General features: G+C 41.6%; 1 protein-coding gene across 1 annotated transcript in view; it reads right to left on the bottom strand.

The window, feature by feature from the left end:
• The window catches only part of LOC107120373 (attractin-like protein 1), a 910,146-nt gene that overhangs the window by 262,132 nt on the left and 624,337 nt on the right, over positions 1-23,677 (bottom strand). The window contains 1 exon segment of the mRNA XM_015423059.1: positions 2,391-2,498. Within this exon segment, the coding sequence (XP_015278545.1) occupies positions 2,391-2,498 (108 nt within the window).

Raw genomic sequence — 23,677 nt, 5'->3', positions numbered from 1 at the left:
TCTGTTGCCAGCAGTCATTTGTGCTGGCAACGTCGTTTGTTCAGGACCTGAATCCTTGCATCTCTGCTCCAGACCTTGTGGAATTCTTCTCGGCTTGATCCTCGGCTTTTGACCTTTGGCTTTGTTGACCCTGCGTTCATCTCTGACTCCTCTGGTATTGTTGTGATTTATGGACTTGAAACTTTGGTATGTCTGACCCTGCTTTTGGACTGTGATTTAAACCTGCTTGAACCTTGCTACCTGATTTGCCCGGCTTGACCTCGGACTGTTCCTGGACTTTTGCTTGCTTGTGTCACGCCCCCTGGTCCTGCCGTGACACCCTCCCCACACTCTACCCCAAAATCTCCAGGAATTCCCCAAACTGGAGTAGGCAACCCTACTTGTACTTGTTCAAAACAGACTTTCATTTAACCCTGCTCTCTTTTTACTGCACTCTATGCAATAGACATCATAAGCCAATCAACACATTGTACCACAGTAGTTTAATATTCAGTGCAACGTACCTTATTGCTACACATTTCAGTCCTCTAGTTGAAAAACTTGAATGGTATCCAGCCCATGTATATGCTAATCAGGCTGAGCAGAATATAGTCAAACAGTGAGCACTAAAACAATTACTAAAATATGCGTATAGGAGAAGGGGGGGCTAATAAAGCCTCTAAAATATAATTAAAATATCTCAGCTTCCACATCCATTAGTTCCTAAATAAAACATGTCATAAAAATGACAGCAATTAACTTTTGATGTTTACTTCAAAAGTTTAATTAAATAAGCTGTATGTAAACAATCCAGGCCCCACCACCCACTCAGTCCTTTCCCACCCAAAGAGAATATAACAATATTGCTCTCTAGATACAGTACTGAAACATCACAGTACCAATTAAGATTTGTATGTAGTGGTGGGGCCTTCTTTTTTGAATACCTTGGTGTCTCCCATAGTTTCTCTGACAGGCAACATTTGCAAGGCAGATAAGGGGGGGGCACTGACAGCTGTGCTTGTTGCCCCTGTTGTAGCACAGCTTCTTGGCAAAAATGCTTTGCATCAGATATGTAGGCCTTCTGTCCTACACAGTATTAACTAAATGAAGGATATCTTCCTTATTACATGCACATAGTGCTTTTCTTTCTTGGAACTTAATTCAGCACATAAATGTTCCCAGGAGCCTCCTACCCAGGCACCAACCAAACCCATATTTGGCTGCTATAGCATGCACCATCAGATTAGAGTCTACCGCTCTTAACTACTACAACAAAGCCTGGGTGGACAGAAATGTTTGTTTCTGGAACCTAAAAGAGAGCAATGTCGTATCCTCAAGAGGAAGGGAATTCCATAAGCAAAGTAGCATACAGGAAAAGCCCTGTCTCAAGTTGCTACCTATCTCAGCTGGGGGGGGGCACAAGCACAGAGAACAGGGTTTGCAAGGCAGATCTTCTCTGGCAGGCTGGACAATACGCACAGACATAGAGATGATGCACGGACAAGCCACCCAATCTCTATGACCCAGTGCTTTTCATGTGTACACTGAAAAGATCAATCCAAGCGTGATATCATTCGGAAAAATCCCTAGTGGACTACTATTTCCCTAGAAAGAGCGTTTTCATAATATCAAAAGGAACGTTCTAAGAAAAACAGGAAAAAAGAAAGAAAATTTAGACTTGTAGAGAATTTGTGGAAAAGGTGCATTAATGTTCACAGGCAAACTATTGTACACAAAGGTAAAGCAACAAATACGAGAGAATCAAAACCCAGCCCTAGTTAGATCAGCCATTATCAATTTGCTTTTAAAAAAACTTTTAGGTGACTCTTCCCAGAATCTATTTCATGCATTATTACTCTATTCCAGTGCAGTATTACATTGCTTTGCATATTATAATTTCTCTTTCAGAGTGCTGCCTTTACAATAAAATTGTCATAACGTGGTCATTAGTCACAAACGACAACATACTCCATCTACAGCACTCTCCAAAACTCACAAATAAACCCAGAACAATGAAATGTGATGCAAAGCTCATTTTAAAGAGCAATCTCAGGTAATTAAGATAGATGTGAACTGCTACCTAGGGGGTACTGTGCACTCAGAGGACTAAATACAAGAGGCTTGTTTAATACACACATCTTAAACTCCTTCAGCTCTCATCCGCTAAGAAAGGGCTGCCAGGTGAGCAGATTGTCACTCCAGTCTAAGCTAATAGCTTCTCCAGTGGCTTTTGTTACAGCTCATGTCGTATGACTGAAACAATGAGCCTCAGAAACAGCACAACATATGTAGCTGCGACTCATCAGCTCCAGGTAAGCAGATTCTTCTTGGTTTCAGAAGCAGATGCTGCCAAGACTTGTAATGTAAATATGCAAATTGCAATGGTCCCTCATCAGCCCCACAATTCCTACCTCTAACGGCCCTCGTAGAAAGTCTGTTCGCTCAGCTCCTACTTCCAGAGCCACATCCACGGAAGCAAAGGGTCGGCTGGCCATCTGCTGTCGTTCCCGCATAAGTTGCTGGTGGAAGGAAAAAAAAATGTTTTTGCACACTATCTTACAACATAACACTTCGTATCTTTTTTCATTTAACAGTTTCTCCAATGATAATGGCTGCAGTGCCTAAAAGAGTTCTCCCAGAGGAGTTCCAAGGTCAAAGAATCAAATTGTGTTAACTTATGAGGAGCAATGTGGTTTCCACTGGGGGGAGTCATCCAAACAATGAAGTTTGTGGTTTAATCTTATCGGCAATTCAGCACATAGCAAGCAACCAATAGGAAGTAGCTGAGCAGGCATGGGACTACCATTTTGCCAGGGCTCCACTGGCTTGCAGTGTTAACAGCTTTAATTTACCAGATCCTTCTTCTTAAAGATTGTTTTCATAGCAACCCCAGCTGAGCTTTAGCGAGTAAGTTATTTGAATATAGTTCAAGATTAACTTTGCACAAAGACTGTCACTTTCTCTTTGTCTTCTACTACTTCAACTCAGTTTTCATTATTTCAGATTCAATTTTTGCATACATGATAAATTTGTATCCTAGATATCTTAGATGTTACTCGTTCTCAACTCTACTATGGGATTACCAGGAAGTACTTCATCTATAAACTTAATAAATATTGTACCTATGTACATCTATAAACTTAATAAATATTGTACCTCATTATTAACATTACTAAGAGGAATTCTGTGTTTATGTTAAGTCTGCTTTCACATGAAAAAGAAGAAGAGAAGAGATTGGATTTATACCCCGCCCTTCACTACACAAAGGTGTCTCAGAGCGGCTTACAAACTCCTTTCCCTTCCCCTCCCCACAACAGACACCCTGTGAGGTAGGTGGGGCTGAGAGAACTCTGACAGAGACTGCTCTTTTTCAAGAACAGCTGTGCCAGAATTATGGCTTGCCCAAGGTCATCCAGCCAGGTGCAAGTGGAGGAGTGGGGAATCAAACCCGGTTCTCCCAGATTAGAGTCCACACACTTAACCACTACACCAAACTGGCTCTCATGATGACCATTCTCCCTTCAGAGCAGCAACCGAGCATTCACATAGTAATTTCCCCTGCACTTTCCTTGCTACAGCCACACCCTCCCCAGCCACCATTTCTCCCTGCCACCAGAGCGTGTCTTAACAATTGGCTATTGCTAGATCACTAAAACACACTCTCAGATTACCTTACTTCACAGGGCCTGTTGTGAGGATACAGTGGAAGAGAATTATGTAAGCTGCTTTGAGTCCCTTTTGGGGAGAATGGTTAAGTAAATAAATAATAAATATAGGTGAAGATAGGGGGCCACATAAATGGTAGGTGGGCTGGTGAGTAGTAAGGATAAAGTGGAGGATATGGAAGACAGAAATTGTGTGGGGAGGAAGGTACAAGAGAAAGTTAAGATGCTCCCTTTGCAGGTTCCCCACTATGAAACTGGGCCGAGCCTGGCCAGCACCATACAACTTGGCCAGGCTGCCACCATGCCACTGGGCCAGACTTTCCCCAGTTATAGGCTGCCGGGGAGAAAAAGGCAGGAAAAGCCCAAGACAGATAAGGGTAGGTTGGCTGGTGGGTGGGAAGGGGAGAAGAAAGCAGGAAAAGGGGGAAACCTATACGGATCTCAGAGAAAGAGGAAATAGTCTGGGAGAAGAAAATGAGGTACCCCCTACAAGTCCTTGCAGGTCCCCTGCTTGTAACATCTATTTCCTTGAACTATTAGCAACTTTGATTTCCCAACTTTCATTTTTTTAAAAAGTAAGGGGACCTCTGCAACACAAAGAGCTAGAGACTTTTTAAAAACATTAAAGCTGTGAAGTCAGGGAAGTGAATAGATAGTGATCATAGACTGTTATAATGTTATTGTGCTATATATAGCAATCTAGCAGTTTTTTGTGTGTTTGTTTTTTAAAAGCTCAAAAGAGCCCTCCAGTGAAGCAGGGAAAATGAAGCTGCAGGAGGCAGAGGACAAGGAAATGGGTGAGACCTTTAAAAAAAGGTGCATCTTCCCATCCATATGGTGCACAAAGGTGGTTTGACTGCAATCTTTCACAAAGATCGTATCATACCAAGTTGGGGAAAGACTGCATCAAACAAGAGAAAAAGCAGAAAGTAGACAATCAGAGAACTATATCATATGGATATCCCCCAAATCCCTTCCAGTATGGATGTCAAACCACAGGAAATTCTCCTTTGGATGAAGCTTTACTTGGGAGAAAGTACGTGCACAGTAATTGTCTACAGAATGTCTAAAGAACCGCCCAGGTGCACTCATGCTCTTTCATTCTCTCACACGGGCTCTCACACTCTCAACTTTCTATCTCTATGCTCCCATCCCTGGCAAGCATTTCTCTAAATAAGGGACACATATGAGGAAATGGTAATAAGAAATTCTCAGTCGAACTTTGAATTGATAAAGGAATGAACTGAATGAACCTGTGCCACAAACAAGACCTCTCAGCCTTCAGATTCCCTCTGCATTTGTACTGAAGTCAGACAGAGTTCTTAGAGACATGCTTACATGCAGCCCCTTCTATGATGACTTAAACATGAAGAATAACGTTTGTATATTAGAAAGCTGGTGCCAGCGTAACTGAGGAATCTGAAGCCCTCTCTTATGCTCGGGTCACTTAGAAAGCCCCCTGTGTGACAGGAATGTACAGTGAGCCACAAGCCAACGCATCCAAGCTAATCTTTATTGTTTCCCTCAGCGTGTAAAGTGATAAAGGGCACTACAATAAAAAGCTTACTACTCGGGATCTTTGCAACTAATGAAAGCAATGCCAAATAATTAAATAAACATTAATTGTCCCATTGCTTGTTTTTTCAAATGAGCTGGAAATCATGGTACCCAAGGAGGAACAAATCTCTTCATATGAGTGCATTTTTTCCTTTTGCATTCTAGATCATTTTGTATGAATACTTCAATGGATATGGCCCTTTCAATAAAAACATAGCAGCACTCTGACATTTCATTCTTTAAACTCTCTTGAGATAATAAAGGATACCATCAATATATCTAAATTCTCACTGTGGACAAATCTGGAGATTCTTAAATCTGTAGCCATATCTTTCTACTAACCTGAAAAAGCCCCAGTTTGCAGAAAAACCTGATATCTAATTTATATCTAAATCTATCTGTTTCAGTATCTTTCTCTCTCTGTTATGTCCGTTGACTGCCACTAGGCACCAGCAACTCACTGCTGAGCTTAACTCCCTAGGAACAATAGGGACTAGGCTCCTGGACTTTCCTTGGGGAACCAATAGGGACTTTGGCGGGAGGTTTAAACCCACCAATAGGATCTAGAGGGGTTCCCAGGTACTGTATATAGTTGGCTACCCGGACGGTATTCTGTGTTCTAGTTGTGTATGAGTAAACCATGCTGATCACTACATCCGTCTCTGTGGTTTCTACATGCATCTAACCAACTACACAATAATGGCAATGAAGGTGGGATCCCGCTGAGCATCCCAGCCAGGGTGACGGGGCTCCATGATGGAAGACAATGCACTGCTACCTATGCTCCTCCGATCAATGAGCAATGAGGGTGAGCAAGCCGCTTCCCAGCCGCAGCCACAACCAATCAGCACAATGGTCATTGCTCCGGGATCTGGGCTGGTACCGCCATTCGATACAGCCCGTCCACAGCAATGGGGAGCCTGGGTCACCGGCCTGAAGTCAGTCCTGGTATTCTACCAGGTGACGGATGAGGCCAGGAAGACAGGCCTCCTACTCGGGTCCTGCGGTCCCGCCATAGAAGACCTGGCCCAGTACCTGCTCTCCCCCAAGAAGCTTGATGACTGCACCTTCGATGAAATAGTCAAGGCAGTCCAGAACCATTACACACCCAAGCTGTCGGAGATGATGTGCCACGTGGTGTTCCACTAGCAGAACCAACAAGGCCGCGAAGCCGCTGTGGAGTTCCTCGCGGAGCTCCGCAGTCTTGCATCCGAGTGCAATTTCGGAGCGCACTTGGACATGACCCTCCAGGACCGCTTCATCACAGGCCTCCGGGAAGAGAAGTTAAGGTGACGCATCATGGAGGGTGAGACAGTCACACTCATGTCGGCCATCACCACAGCTACCGCATGGGAAAGGTCCCACCTGGCAGCCACCTCCGCTCACAAGGCCACCACCCTCCCAGGTGACCTCGAGGAAGACGAGGTCCACAGCATCCAAGCACCGGCCAGGTGCCGTGGCCCCGGGAGCAACCCAAGCAACTCATCCACCCAGGAGTGTGCCAGTTGCGGGGAGCGACACGAATGGAAGACCTGCAGGTTCCGGGACGCCACGTGCTGCAGCGGCCATATCGCCAAGGTCTGCTGCTCTAAGGGGTCCCAGGCCCAGCCACAACCACGACGTAAGGCAGACGCCCACGTTAAGTCACTACACACCCCCCCGGTCTCGCTGCAACTGGACCCCAAGGTGGCCCCGATAAGGATGCATTCCAGGATAAATAACGTAAACAATACAGGGATTAAAACAATTAATAAATACAGTACCAAGTTAAAAACAGCAACAATTCACAAATAATTTTAGATCTTTCAGCACAGAGATTACACAATCCCTGTATCCAACCTCAGACAATACCCTACCTGCCATGTTTTGTATTAATTAAATGTTTTTGGACCATTTCCAAAGGCAGCTTCATGTAGGGCTCATTACAATAATCTAACTTGGATGTGACCAGAGGCATGGATCACTGTGGCCAGATCACGCTTTTCGAGGAGCAGTTGTAGCTGGTGAACCAGCGAGAGCTGATAAAAAACAATAGTTGGTTTGTTTTGAATGTGCAGTCTTGCTAATTTCACATACTGGAGAAATCTTACATTTTGTCCCCCCCACACACACACATAACAGGAGGAAGATATATCCCTGGTGCAATTCAGGTGTTCAATTCCAAATAATTTCACAGCTACTCTACAGTGTTGCTATTTGGACCTTGGCAATCTCAGGATCCCCTTTTGTCAGTTTTTTTGTAGGATGGGTATCACTCGATATGTTTCAGATGTGTCTCTTAGAGTGAACTAGGCCAAAAGTCATTGGAATCTAGAGTTTGGCTTACTGCTTCTAAGATAAGAACAAAAACTATTTTTGCTATAAAAGTGGATGGATTGCTGTTTTCTCTCAAAGATGCTTATTATTCAGTATAGATGAAGACGATACTAGATTACAGCAGCTGGGCATCAGAAGAAGTCATCCAGCTGGGTAAGGCAGAGAACCTCTCTATTAGGCATTGTCTTACTGACAATTATTGATTATGATAGCATGGTAATTAGTGCTCGTAGAGTTTGTTCGACCCAGTTCTTTGGTATTTTACCATCTTGGTCCTCATTATGCTTGGGCATTTGCTCTAGCTTGTCTTACTGCTAAGCCTTCTGAAGTATTGCGTGAGAGGTTTTGTAATATTCCATATTCAAATCGTCTTTGTCCTTGTGGCCAGGGTAAAATGGATACGTCATCTCATAAAACACTGGAATGCTCCTTTTATACTGTTTTTAGGAATCAGTGGATTTTACCTGTTTTATCACATTAATCGTTCAATCATTTTCAAAGGGATGTTATTCTCTATCTGCTTCTAGACAGTGAACCGAATATAACCTTATCAGTTGTGAAATTGCTGTCTATCATATTTTCCTTTAGAAACTAATTTAGTACTCTTTTAGTTGTTGCTCAAGGTCTATTGACCAGAGAAGCTCTGCAGAGGAAAGGAAGGATTACACATACAAAAATAAGCTTTGCACGATATATTTTAGAAGTATTCAGAATATTTGGACTAAAGTAGAACACATTTTCAGAGAATTTCCAGGATACCATAATGTATTTATTATTTATATTTTATTTATTTATCTTGTTTTAACTGGGCGAGGTGGAAAGCACAGCACGGAGGCCCCTTGCCTCTGATTCCTTGCTGCTGCCCACAGGGAGAAAATGGGGGCTAAAATGATGCTGCAGCAATGCTGCAAAGCCACTTCCAGTCCTATGACCATAAGTGACATCATGTGTGACTGTGATACCTAGACAATCCCCCAAATCTGTGGGGCACTATCATGTGGGGCACTATCAACTCCATGACATCACTTTTGGTTATGCAGCTGGAAGTGATACTCTGACATCACTCAACATCTGGCGCCACACCCAAAAGCTCCCAGGAGGGGATGCCAGGCTTCAGCTGGCAGGCATATATTACAGTTCATTTTCTATCATGGTCAATGGCCAAACATTACTAAAATGAAGGAGAATAAAGCAAGTTGTGAATTTATCAAAATGTGAAAATTACAATGACCCACTGTACTGCCAGAAGTGCTTAGTGATATTCCTTGGCTCAAAAACAAATGCATGAACTCATTCAAGATGTCTTTGAAATCTGAGATCACTCATCTTGAAATATTACTGGACATGATTCACATTTATTCTCAAATATGACAATGAACAAGTGTCCTAGAGAACAATTCAAATGAACTCACATGACTCCCTAAAAACAGAGTTCACCCTTTACTAAAATACTAGCTCAAATAATCTGGTTTCAGATATCAGTGCAAAATTACATGACTATATTTAACTATGGAACAAAGTTTGAGTCCATTGGCCAACAAAGTTTAATTCTGGGTCTAAGCTTTTGTGTGCATGCACACTTCTTCAAATACCATGCAAGTTTGTTTGTAAGGTTGATGGAGTTCCATTAATGAAGTGCGCAACATGCACACAAAAGCTTAGACCCAGAATTAAACTTTGTTGCTCTTAGAGGTGCCACTGGACTCAAACTTTGTTCTATTGCTTCAGACCAGCACGGCTAGCCACCTGAATCTATATCTGTCCAGTTGTATCTATGGGAATGTCTTCTCCAGTATGCCCCTGGGAGAGCCTTGTGCTCTTCGAATAATTACTTGCTTGTGATCCCTGGCCCTAAGGATGTCTGGCAGTCCTCAACCAGGGCCAGGGCCTTCTCGGTCCTGGCCCCAACCTGGTGGAACTCTCTGCCAAATGACATCAGGGCCTTGCAGGACCTTAAATTCCACAGGGCCTATAAGGCAGAGATGTTCTGTGAGGCTTTTGGTTGAGGTCCTTCCTTCTCCCCGCCCCCCTTTCTTGCTCTGAATTCCCCCCCCAGCCAGAAAAGGAGCTGGCAGTCCGGAATTGGGACATATAACATTATAGGAAGATCTTGGATTGCTTTATCTGTACCGTAATCTTTACTATGTACTGGCTCAGCTGGTTACCACACACTGGAAACTGGAAACGCAGTCCGGAATCAAGTCAAATAACAGAGCCAAGGGTCAGAGAGCCGGGAAAATCAGTCCAAGGTTGCAGAGGCGAGGAGCAAGGAGTGGCTGCTAAAAGCCAGGAGTGGATCTGAGCTTGCACTGTTGCTACTGAGCTGCCAAGACTCACAGCTCTTCCCATTGCTTTTGCAAGAGCTGCAGCCTGGCGCTCTTCCTTCGCTCTTGCATATTCAGCCTCTGGCATGCCCTGTGTCTGGGGCACTCAGGAGAACTAGGTGGGGATTCTGGCCTTGGGGTGTCTTCAACTGGGGGTGCTGGGCCAGGCTCTGGATCAGTCTCTCCTTCTGGCTGCACCTCCTGTGTAGCTGCTGGGGCCTCTTCTCCCTCAACTGCTGTTGAGGGTTCCTCTTCTGGGCTGACACCAGAGGAGGCTGGGTTGCTCCCTGCCTCTTCCTCATCTGAGGAATCGTCAACCTCAGCAGAGCTAGTAGTCACGACATACTAAGTTATACACTGAATGTTAATATTTTGTATATTGTATGGCATTATGCCTTGTACATTGCATAAGCTGGGATGGGCTAATAATAAGAATAAGAATAATCTATTTTAGTGCTATACAATTTAGATACCCCCAACGGCTTCAGTAAGACTGCTCTATCGCAAACAGTTTGAAGACCCAGGATGTATCTCTAAAAATTAGAAACTGTGGTTCAATATTAGGATGTTATTAAACAGCTGAAGCTTTATGTTTTGCTTTTATAACTACTTCCTTGGCCTTGCTTGGGAAGGTCATCAGCACTTGAAAGTGGTGCATTTTTAATCTGCCTTTGCCCCATAATGTAGTATAGGCTGAGAGAAGATGACTGACCCAAGGTGATCCAGTAAGATTGATGGCAAGGTTTTCCCAGCCACTACACCACTCTGGCTCTTTACCTCTCAAGAATCAAGCATCTCTTCTTGCATTCCCTACAATCACCGTTCCTGAATCCTTTAAAAAAAGAAGGGATCTAAGACTGCTCAGTCCAGCCTGTTTGCCTCTGTGGTTTCAGCCAAGTCACCCGAGGTCAGCAAAGACCTCACATACAGAGAGGGGAGGGGGTTAACTAAAGAAGATGACAATGACCACAACCACCATCACCACCAGGAGCCTCCTCTCTGGCCAGTTATTTGACTCCTTATATGGACGAGGCCTAATAATGAGCTTGCCCAACAGCCTTCTCTACCCGCCCACACCTGTTCCCTATTTGCCTGACAGTTTAGCTGGTCTGCATGGCTGCAGCTACTGCTGGCAGCTCCTCCAGCTCCTTGAAGGAACCACTTGGTACTGTAGAGGAGCTATGCATAGCCTGACCTAGTAATGCCAGCCCTCTTGCCATCAGGGCCACCACAGGAGAAGTATTCAGAAGACTCATTTGTTTCAAAGAATTTAGGATTGAAGGGGGGAAACTCCACAAGCAGAACAGTCATGTGACAAACCAAAAGCTTAATATAGTTTCCAATGGTATCTAAAAGATAAAGAAGTTTTCTTATTTGGGTCAATAACGATGGGATATTGTTTGCCTTTACAGGAAGTTTGCCAAACCAGGAGAACTCATACTGAATGTTCAGTAGTCAATAGTCACTCAGATTTCAGTAAAGCCCAAAGAAGTGGGAAGAACAGTTGATTACAGATTGGCTTTATCTTATGAAAACGACACCCTGTCTCTGTTGGATGGTAATTAACACATATTACGACTGTCACAGTACATCTTTGTAATTGTATAATTAAATCTTGTCACTACTGCAAAGATGCTTATAACAGTGTCAGAAAACTACTGTCAGGTTGTTTCTTCTCTAGACACGATATGTAATTTTAGAACCCTTTCTGAAAATAACAATTTCTGACACGATGAATGCCTGATTTGGTTGCACACATCCTATTTCCCATTTTTCAGGTGAAAAAAGGGTTCTTAAAAGAACTCATTCTCATTTTATTTTTTCTACTAGAGATTCAAACTAACAGGTTCACAAGCACCTTTGAAATAGGTCCTCTTCTACTCACTGAAAAAAAGCAAATTAAAAGCCCCCGGAATTGTTCATTTTGTTTGAACAGGCAGAATTTCATATTATTATATCCATTGGATTATTGTATATTTATGCTGTTTTAATACCATTATTTAAGTTCATTTCTAGTTTCTAATTTGACATTTCTAGCATTGCACATGAAGGTTCTGCCCATATCTTTGGCAACTTTCATCTCTTTAATCCCTCAGGTGAACTGAAGTAAGCCAAATTCTTTTATTTAATTAATACCATTATATCCCACTCTTCCAAAAGCTGCCAGCACCAAACATTTAAAAAACATTTAAAATTGTCTAAAATTAGACTCATGACTAGGAACCCAACCCTATGACAATCTCAGTACCTTTGCCAACAAATAAATAAACAAAAAACCCACGATTCAATAATTCCCTCTTTATTTGCTAACAAGACCCCTTCTAAAACAATCAAGAGTTACAGGACTTTGAAATGGCAACAGGGAATGAGTCCTAACACACAGGTGCTGAAAGGATGTTCTATGACAATGGGTTCATTGGATTCTATTTACTCATTTTCTCCAAGCTAAGTAATGTGACCTCACCTGTACTTTGCACACTGGTTACTTTTAGTAGATTGAATACATATCTGGCTATAACAGCACAACTTTGCAAAATGTTCTCTTTCCTTCGAGAAAGTGAATTATACAGAGCTCCACTTTCCCATACCTTCTCTAAAACCCTTCTGTATAGGTATAGATTTATGTACCCTTCTCTCTTCCACTCCCATTCTGAGATCCATCTCCAGAAACCTGTCAACCATCTAGAAGTTTAACACCATCAGTGTAAAAAGAAAGAGTAACATATAAATTAAACCTACAGTGCTGACATTCTTAAGAGACTGAAACAAACCATTTGTCATGTGATGATCTTCCTACACATGAAAAAATGTATAAGCCTACAAGTATGTCATCATATATGGTGCACGTGTGTCTATTTCATTGTGTACATTTGTGACAAATTAAGGTTGTATATACTTCACATGCAGTAATGCGCACACAGTATACACCTTTTCCCTGTATGGAAGTGATAACCCATGTAGAAAAGTCATTCTATAAAATACAGCTTTTAGACTCCACACATTGTCACCATTACATGTTAATATGCTGCTTATATACAGTCTGAATAGCAGTAGTTGTCTACCTATTTATATACTAAATACTAATTTGAAAGCACTAATTAATTCCATTTACATACATTCAATATTCACCCTCAGACTTAAATGAATTATGCCCAGCTCTGACCATTTCCTTAATTACTTTTAATTTGTACAGAACTACTTCTGCCTCTTGTTTTGGATCTATTGTAACTATTGGTGTTACAAATCTCTTTAAATTAAGTTAGCTGATGAAATAGCTTGCAGGTGGAATAGTCTTTTATGTGCACAGAAAACAGCTGTACATGAGCAGCTTTCAGACAAACTAGTTCCAAGTTACCCCAGCAAACACTGATTGTAAAGCAAAATACATCTTTGCAATTTTACTCAGAAAGATAACATATAAATGTTCTAAAATTACAAAAATTCTGTATCTGCCATACTCTGCAGACTGGCCCTCCCCCCCCCTTTAAAAAAAACCCCTGTCTGAGCAGGGATGGAGCAAGGATTCTCCGAGGTGTGTGCTAACACCAGTTTGCCACAGGGGAGATATGAGAAGAGCGTCATGTACATTGAGTCTTGGCTTTATACCAAATGACATAAAGGATTATTTAAACAAGGACTAATCCAGCAGGCAGCAGCTAAGATGCACTTAAAATAATGTGTACACTTGTCCTTCATCTTTGTACTTCCACCTACACCCTCCAGCCAAAAGGTCAAAGCAGTGTGTATACGCTTTGGAAACCAAATACCAGCTGCTTGTAATTTCTCCAGAACAAATCAAAGGGGGGGAGGTGGAGTATGATCACTGAAAAGGTCATTCTGTAGCTGGATCCAAGGAACATTTAGTGTACTGTGCACTACTGCTCAAATAGCCTAATGTGACCCTACCAGTAGAACCTCTGTGTTAACACAGTTTAAGGTTCTTTAATAAAATCTTGCCTTCTAAAATAACATCACATTCACAGGGTGAAGAAATATACCTTTGCTACCATTGAAACATTTCTGAAATGGGGGGAGGGTAAAATCTCTGTGCTTAAAATGCAAAGTAGAGCAAAAGAAAATTTATGCTGCAGGCTTTAACATTGAAGATGCTCACAAGACATAACAACATAATCAGGTAAAACTAGAAATTCTCTGAATGTACAAGAATGAATATGATGTCTGCCCCCCACTCAGAGCTATATCTTTTAACAAGGCAGAGCCAACAGGACATATGTACCACCCCTTTAGAACACTACTGCGCTTAAACAGAAGTCACATCTCACCCACAAAACTACATCTGAGAGCCAGTGTGATATAGTAGTTAGAGTGTTGGGAACTAGGAACTGGCAAACCCAGGTTTCAATTCTCACTCTGCCATGGAATTTGGTTGGGTGATCTTGGGCCAGTCACCCACTTTCAGCCTAACTTACATCCAATGCTCCCTCTAAGCTGTGGAGTCTTGTGAGCAAAAATTCTACTTTGTGAGCCACTGGCATTAAAGTTGTGAGCGAGCCATTTGGCTGCTGCATAAATTAGCTTGTTCTGGAGCCATCCTTCCTGAGCTAAGACAAAAATGTGTGAGCTGGAGGCTAAAAAACTGTGAGCTAGCTCACACTAACACAGCTTAGATTGAACACTGCCTACATCACAGGGTAATTGTGAGGATAAAATGGAGAGGAGAACGATATAAGCTGTGTTGGGTCATCGTTTGAGGAGAAATGAAGTAAAATAAATACAAAATAAATAAATTCTAACACCTAGCATGCCTATTTCATATGGATGAGCAGCACAAGCAGAACCATATTTCATGTGACTTCTCTGCCTCCACGATCAGCCTCATTGAGAAAGCTGAGTATATATCCAAGACAGGTACCAGCTAGGCAGCTAAGAACTTTGGCCTTTTTCAGAAGATGTTAGAAACCAGATAAAAATTGTGCAAATGCTGTTTCAGCCCATCTTCATTCTAAATATGGGAGGTTATTAAGAAACACGCACTCCCCAGGACAGAGATGACACATCAATTCCTGCCTGTGTGCAAGAGTTTTATGACTGAAAAGCCTTTGTTAAAACAAAGCTGTGCTCAGCAGATATTTCCTCCTACGAATTCATTCTCTAAAGTAAGGTTTCTGTGCATATGTGGTGACAGGAAACAACAGAAACCTCCCAGACTCAGTTCTGCACCACATTGCTCTGGTTTCTCACCTAAGTCGTGCTAAATGGAACCTAATCTGGTTATTTTTTCACTTTAGTGAGTTCATATTGAAGATTTACATGGTCTGTTAGGATAATCATATTAGAGGTTCCTCAAGAGGTTGTTAAATCTTCCTGTAGGTGTACCTGACCCCTGCACTTCTTTCTTATTCTTAATCAAGTGCATTTAAAAAGAAATCTTTACAGGAAAATCTGATTATTTTGGTATTAGCCAGTGGAGCTATTTGGGAGATATGGTCTATAAAAAACACCTACACTAAAAAAAAATCTGTTTGTTTTATAGCCATTTAACCCTTCCCAGGTGATCCCCCCCCCTTCTCCTGGTTGCCACTTGCCGTGGCTGGGAGGAAGGTGGCCTGAACCAGCCATTTCAGTTTGGGCATTTTTTGCTCAATTCAGGGTTTGGTTTGGGTACAACCCAAACCCCAAACCAAACTGGAATTTTCTGGTTCATGCCATCCCTAGTTTATCCTTCAGCAAAAGATCAGAGGAGTGTTGTAATAACTTCAAGAATAGGAAGTTATGGGCTACCTACCAGTGGCCCCTTGTAGCTCATTCCAAGGAAGCCCAAAGGTTAAATGTAGCTCTAGTACTGATACTGTCTTATCCATGTAATTTTAAGGACTAGCCTATCTTTCTAGATAGGTTCTTAACTGCCTTATATGATGAATAGCAACATTATACAATGATTGATCACAGCAAAAACTAATCAGGAAGTTTCACACATTCTAGCTATTGACTGGTAATGATAGTCATGTGAATAACAAAACACATGATTACATTATGGAATCTAATCCATAGGAGGGGGAACTCCACTCTCTGAAATGAGTTATTCGTGACATTTAAAAACAGCTCAGTTTTTCAAATGCTGTCTCAACTGGATTTAATTAATCAGAAACAAGGTGCTATTTTCCCACTACATTTAATGTGCAAACAAGCCCATCTTCACTTGGACACTCAATATCACTGTGGCAGTGTAAATCAAAGCACTCTGGCTTTTTGAGCTCAGTCAGACTGTTTCAGAGGGGGAAAGTGGAACAATTTAGAGTTCGTCAATTATATCACATCAAATTAGCCTCCATCATAGGCTCAACTGGATGGTTTTCATCTATTTTAATTTACAACAGAAAGGACAGCCAAGTACAGAATAGGAGCAATGACAGAGTCAAAGGGAATATCCATGGCTTTACTTAGCAAGAAACATGGTTCTTTTCAAGTACAGTTTCCGTTCGGGTCGAAAGCTGCTGCCACAATTAGTTCCTTAAATTCTATTTGATTAGATAGCCTTTATTCTCATTTAAACTACTGGAGTGATAAACATCTTTCACCAGTCCTGCAGTTACTGTTCTTGTACAAGCAGTACTTTATATTTAGTCTACAGCAGTCAGGAAACCTGTTGTTGCAACTGCAGACTATAAAGTAAAGCTTTTATCAGACTTGGCAACTCTGTGCCACAAGTGACCCATTTTACTACAATCATTTTAAACTTACTGTTACTTATCAGTACATAAACAAAAACTGTCAATGTAAGTCAACTGACTTTACACATTCCTATTTGCTACAGGCATTTCAATACACTGTAAAAGCACAGTGACTTAAATCATTGTGGATGTTTGTATCATATATTGAACCAAGGGTAGATTTCATCGTTAGTCAACTGTCTTAAATAGGTCACCTTCACCCCTTTGTAAAAGGTTATTTCAACAACTTTTGTTGCACAATTTCAAAATCCTACAATTGATTCCTGAAGATGAAACAGTACTAATATTGATCATCTGGTGTGGTGTTTCGGTAAACTACTATGTACTCCACTTGTTAAAGTTGCACCCATCTGAACTTGTTTACAGCCAAGAAACATTATTCTAAGGTCTGCTGGTTTAACAGCATGTTGGGTGTTTCTTTATTACAAACCTTCCAAAACAGCTGAGCATATTTCCAAGGCAGGTACCAGCTAGGCAACTTAGAACTTTGACCTGTTTCAGAAGATGTTACAAAACACATACACATTTTGCAAAGCTGTTTCCATTGTTCTTAAGAATGCAAAAAGATGACAGATTGCAAGACATGTTTGGGAACATCAGGGACCTTTGCCTTTTACTATGAAATAGTTAATCCATATGTACTATTTTCTGTAACTACCTTGGATAATGGTACAGGAACACAATCAGAATACCCATGATTCCCATTATTTAGAGAACACACCAGGAATATTTGAGATGCCTTATTATTCCTCTGCCAAGTAGAAAATTGCTAGTTATTTGGAGTTTTTTTTAAAAGATTTATTTCCTTGTACTGACAGAGAACTTGCCATATGTTAATTTTACATGAATCATTGGTAAACACTTTCACAGTTGGTATTTTATTAATTAAAATGTATTTGTCAAGAAGAAGATCACACTCCAAGGAACTGACAAAGAAAAATAGTGATATATTGTTCAGGAGACAGAGGAGTTATATGTTCTAGTGGGTTTCTTATAGCAAAATGGCATTTATGGCAACAGTGGGGTACTGTTTAAGAAATCTGTGATACCCCATTGTTTGCTTAATTTTTTTCTGCCAACCTTTAGTGTTTCAGGGAGCAGAAGTGTCTCACATTAAAGAAATGATCAACACATGGCAATGAGCATATATTGGACATGGCCTGTGTATAGGGCATAGGGTGGGTGAAAGAAATATTCTCTTTTCCCCACAAGAGCTGAATCTTATCATGTAGCTGACAAGACAGAAGCAATTTACTGAGGTTAAGTATATGAGACAGTGGTGGTAGGGCTCCTGGGGAAGAGAGATGTCCCAGCTGAAGCAAAATATTCAGGCAGGATTAATTAAGGAGATAAATCTGGCTGAAGAAAGCAAGAATATTGAAAGAAAACATGCTGCGATACCAATCCAGAGAAAAACACCTTGCCAGAAACAAGGCACTTCGCTAGTGGGTATGTTAGTCAATATTCTGATAAATTTATGGGAGATGGCTCCACTTCCCATTTTGAGTTGGAACAAATTGTTCACAGTAATTAACTGTTTGGGAAAGAGAGCTGTTTGTTGCAACGACAGACATGCACCTGCTAGAAAGGCATCCAGCAAAAATATTTGTTTGGACTGTCCTATTAGTACATAAGCATAATAAATCAACTCAATGACATTTATTCTATGGGATCCCTTAGGGCTTTCTTGTGTCATTAATACTGTGACATCATGCAACTTTCTCTCTCGTTTATCTGTGAGGTGAGGCAGTAGGTGTCCTGAGTGGATGTCTGGAAACAGTAAAAGACTGGATATGGTCAAACTAGATAGGACTGTGGTATTGTTGCTCCTCTGTAGAGATGGTGGGGGCGGGGGAGATTCAGCTTTATTCTAGACGGCGTTTCACTCATCCTTAAGGAACAGGTTCAGAACTTGGGGGTGCTTACCTACAGATGGATCCCCGATTACATTTTGTCTCAGCTTGTTTGGGCCCTGGGTCAGTTCCAAAAGCTATTATAACAGGCAAGTGAAGAACAAATTAGTGCCTCTGAGCATGCATAGAAAATGCATGGGTCACTTGCTACTGAGCAGCCACAACTGCCTGCACACAGATCAGACTGGGGCAAAACTTTTAGGTGAACCTGTATGACCAGTAGCTGAATTTATGTATTTTTAAATTATCTGTACAGATTACACAAGCACTCACACTTGAATTATTGCTATTCATTATTCAAAATTATAATTTCAAAATGTATCATCCATGAATATTATTAAATGCTTAATTACTATACGCTGTTTGGACAAATATTCTGACAGGGAAATTCACTATATGTCAGAAATAGGAAAGCTGTAGAAAGAGCCACTTTACATTTGTGCAAAGACTCACATATGCATTTGTATGCAATCAGTCATACTGCCACTACTCAGTTTAAAAATACAATAAAACAATTTAGAAGAAAAAAAATAAGCAGATTATTTGGCCAGTTCTATAAATTGTATTCTTTAAGATCCACAAATTATGATAATTTTGAGTTGTTCCTACTTCAGCTCCTGTTATTTAGTCACAACTGAAATAGTCAGTTGATGCCAAGAGGCATATTTCAGTGGACTGTAAAAATAGCATGCAATCATTCCTATCCCGGGGGCAACAATGATTTCTGCGATTGGGAGGGGGGGTTGACAGAAGGAAATTTTGAGCTAATTCATTAAAGGCTTACAGAAACTAAATATCAATGTATTCTCAAAGCAACTTTTAAGAAACTGAAATAAAAAAGGGGTTTATGCCAACAAAGGGGGGGGGGGAGCCCCAATCCTAATGTATGACATTTCCTTTCACCATGGCATTATGCAGTTTCTCTTCCCAGTGCCAAGTAGAATACAATTTTCTTCAATTATTGTTCTTTCCAGCACTTTCACAGCACAGAACTGAATAGTATACCGCAATCGAAACATTCTAGAAGATGTATACATTGTATGTTCACACCACGGGTTTATTATCTGTATACAATATAAGAGGTGGGGAAAATGGGAGGGAATCTGTGCACATTCTTCCACTCTGACCTGGCCTCCTCTTTGTTCCCCATGGCTCAAGGGTCAAAGCAGAAGAGAGAAGAAAGCAATTTCCTTCCTTTCCTAGTCCTATAGACATGCTTGACTGTACTAGTACACAGAATAACCCTAGGAGAAGGGTACTTTCATGCTGTATTGGCGTTGGGAAAACTGCTTAAGCTGGTGGTACACTACATATATATCACTGCATTGCGACTCATAAATAAAAAATATGGGATGTCTAGCTCATTAGGTGGAGATGCTATGTAGCCATGATAGCATACCTATGCCATCAGTTGCTGCCAGCCCATTTACAAGCATCAAATGGGGTGACAAAGTATGATGTTCAGGGGCTAACAAATTCAGGACTGGGTGGCATGCACCCAGAACTTCTTACAGTTACTAAACACAAAACTGCTGATCTTCCAGCTCTCTCCACCAATTTCACTGCCACGTATGCTTTTCAATACCTACATGAAGCCACCAGGAGAGGTTGCCTAGAAGTCTGAGGTGAGGTGTCACCACCAGTATACAGATGAAACCCAGGCTAACCTTTCCTTTTCCAACTGAGGAGGAGGAGGAGGAGAAGGAACCAAGCTGAGCTGAGGAGGAGGAGGAGAAGGAACCAAGCTGAACAAATTAGACCTTTGCTATTACATCGTTATGATGCCCACCCAGTGCATTTCAGGAATGAATGCAAATTAGGCCTGCTGAGAACACCACATGAACATGATCACCAAGCAAATTTAAATTGTTTGAATTCCTTTGATTACTACAAGGTGAGGTCCCATCAAAACTCTTTGCTTCTACATACCCTGGCAAAGTTCATTCTAAGCATATCATTGTGTCAAGCAGCTTTGGTCTTACAGAGCAGTCTTTTGGCCATTGTAGCTTGCTTCTGCCACGTCCAAGAATAAAATCATCACATTTACCAGAGAAGGGGCCGTATCTCCCTTTTAGAACAGGCAATATCCCCATGGGTCATGGTTGTTCAGATCACTACATTTAGAGACTTGTGTAACGCATGGAATTATTGTTCATCCCTTCTTTGGGCCTGCACAGTTGGCTACATCCTTTAAACAACCAACATCAAATAGATTGCATTGCCTACTTTTTCCACCAAAGGTGCACAGACATGAAATAGCTGGTCACAACTAAAAAATCTCAAACAAAATCACTTCTTTTATGCCTACTAAAAATCCAAGGCGGTAGCTTGCAGACAAGGGGATGGGGGAGGCAGTGGCTAGAAAGTCTAATTTGTGAGAACAGCACAGTTCTACAAACTGGACACATTCAAAAACCACACTGAACTCAGCTCCCTGATCCCAACTGGAAAGCAGTGCATGAGCAGAACTGGCACCTTTAACCTTGAAGGCCTTAAATGGTTTGGGAGCAAGTACTTCAGAGTGCTTCAGAGATCGCCTAAGTAGAAGGCAATGTATCAGTCAGAGTGTTGGGCTAGGATCTGGGAGAACCACTCTCTGGGAGACCTTTTGTCAGTCATTCTCTCTCAACCTAACCTACCTCACAGGGTTGTTGTAAGTTGAAGGAGAGAAGACCAATGTAAGCCATGTTGAGACCCCACTGGGGAGAAAGGCAGGGTAGAAATAAAGTAAGTAAATAAAACCTTGGAGTACCACATACTGCGGATAGCCATTAGACTTAAAGTCTGCTTTTAAGTTTGTGGAAACATCTGGATATATGTTACAGGAAACAGAATGTTAAAATGTTCCAGAAATACAATCTTTATTTTTTCCCCTAAGAAGTCTATTCACACAGAGTCACTAATGCTGTAACATCACTTGCTTACTATCCTGAATCAGCTATTTCATGAAGTTCTAATTGGATAGGAATCAGCTATTGTGAAAGAAACTCCTGATTCCCAGGATTCAGTTCATCACTTTTTGAACGCCTCCTCTGTTTCAAATTTACCTCTCAATGATGTAAGTATACCCAAGTTTAGAGTTAAGGTGTTCTCAGGATAAGTAACTGTCTAAATAAACCTGAGTGTGGCATACATAACTTATTTATTTATTTATTTATTATTCTAATTTATACCCCGCCCTCCCCCATAGGGCTCAGGGCGGCTTACAGGGCAAGATAATCTTGCTGCAGTAAAACAACAATACAAAAATAACAATATACTCACATTTTAAAAACATATTATACAATTTAAAACCCATCCTAATCACATAAAGTGCTCGGTGATAGTCACAACTCCAGAACCCAGGATGGCAGGACAGATAATACAAAGAACTAGTTGGCATTTTTGAAATAGCACTGTACAATCCTATTCATAAATGTTTTGGGCAAAATTATATGGATAAATCACTCTATTATTGTGTTTTAGCAGCTTTTTTCATCATATGCAGGAACTGACACACTGTTTCTGTAAACAGGCAAGTATACAAGCAGGAAAAGAAGATTTGGATTTGAAGTCAACAGATTTAGAAAGGTCAGAATTGCATTGTTAGTTATTTTTCAAAGCTTATTCATGAAGGATGACCCATTTTTACACAAGTTGCCATTTATTTTAAGAATTATTCTTTAAAATCCTGCTTTAAAAATGACTAGTTTTAACCCGTGTTTGTTTTAAAAGGGCTAATCTCTCTCCCCACTCCCAACATCTCTGCAAAACTTGTATATATATGAGGAGTTTATCCCATTAGGCAGTTTCTCCTGCAGTGTATTGTGGTAAATATTTATGCACTAGAATTTCCTGGAACAATTCCTATTTATATTTGAGTTTTAAAAAAGACCAAGGCAGAAGATAAGATTTTAAAATGTTTACACATACCCGCTCATTCATACGTGTGTGCACGCACACACACACACAAAGTTATAAAGAAGAAAACATGCCTTTTGCTGCTTCTCAAAATAGTGACCAAGTGTATTGAGGCATTTTTAATAGGCTCTTCTACAGCTAGCAAAATTTTCCATAAATTTCAAATTCAGCTGTGGGTTGTCATTTGAAGCCAATGATGCAGTCATGCAGTTGCTTCTCAGAATGCACAGATCTTACCCCCCACACACACATGGTTATTGTTTAGTTTTTTATTTAAATGTATTCTCTGCCTTTTCAAACAAACTCAGGGGAGCTTACATTGTAAGAGCAAGCATTTATGCCTTACAGCACATAATTAACCCTGGTGACTTGGGGAAATGTGACCATATATTTAAACCTTGGGTTTGGAGCATGGAGAGACACTAACTCCAAAATGTAGCCAAGTAGCACATTTTGCTATATAGGAAAACTTCATACAACATTATTTTATTACAGCACACTTCATCCTCTGTCAGAGGATGGAGGGTCCTGGGAAGCTGGAGAGCTGCAGCAACGTTTCTCCATCTATCATATCAGTTCTGTTCTCCCCACCACATTTCCTCCTACTCTCAGCCTAAACTACCTCAAAGGGTTGTTGTGAGGATAAAACAGAGGAGAGAAGAATGATGTAAGCTCCTTTGGGTCCCCATTGGTGAAAAAGATGGGGTATAAATGAATTCAATAGAATAGATCAAGACAAGAAGTGGCAACCCACGATACTCACAGGGGGGAGGGAGAGCTCCACGCAGAGGAGGAAGCTGCCACAGGTAAGCCTTCTCCCCTGCCTGGCACTGATGACAAGGGCTGTGTGGCTCCGAGCTGCTGGCCCCGCCAAACCTCCCCCACCCCTGCCTGGCCCCAATGGTGAGGCCCGTGCGGCTCTGAGCCACTGGGCCCGCCAAACCTCCCCCGCCCCCCATGGCAATGGCGGTGAGGCTTGAGCTCAGCCCACCAAGCCTTCTCCCTCCCTCCCCAGTGGTGGTGAGGCCTGGCTGGCCCGCCAAGCCCCCCCCCACTCTTTTTCCTTTGGGGGGATTTAAGTATCTCCCATATATTTTTTCTACTTTTCAGATTTTTCTGCACATCTGGGGATTGCCCCACAGGTGCAGGAAAATCTCTCTGCCCCCCAAGTGCCCCCGATCTGCGGATTTAGATATTCACACAAAGAAGGTGCCTTGGCTATTAGATATATAGACAAGAAAGGGGACCCGCGAAACTCGTGGGGGGAGTGCGGGGGAGCTCCACGCAGAGCAGGTGGAGGAGGGAGCAGCAGCAGCAGGTAAGCTTCCCCC

This window comes from Gekko japonicus, unplaced genomic scaffold (assembly GCF_001447785.1).
Source record: "Gekko japonicus isolate JY-2015 unplaced genomic scaffold, Gekko_japonicus_V1.1 scaffold288, whole genome shotgun sequence".
NCBI lineage: Eukaryota > Metazoa > Chordata > Lepidosauria > Squamata > Gekkonidae > Gekko > Gekko japonicus.
This window is presented reverse-complemented; position numbering and strand designations above follow the sequence as displayed.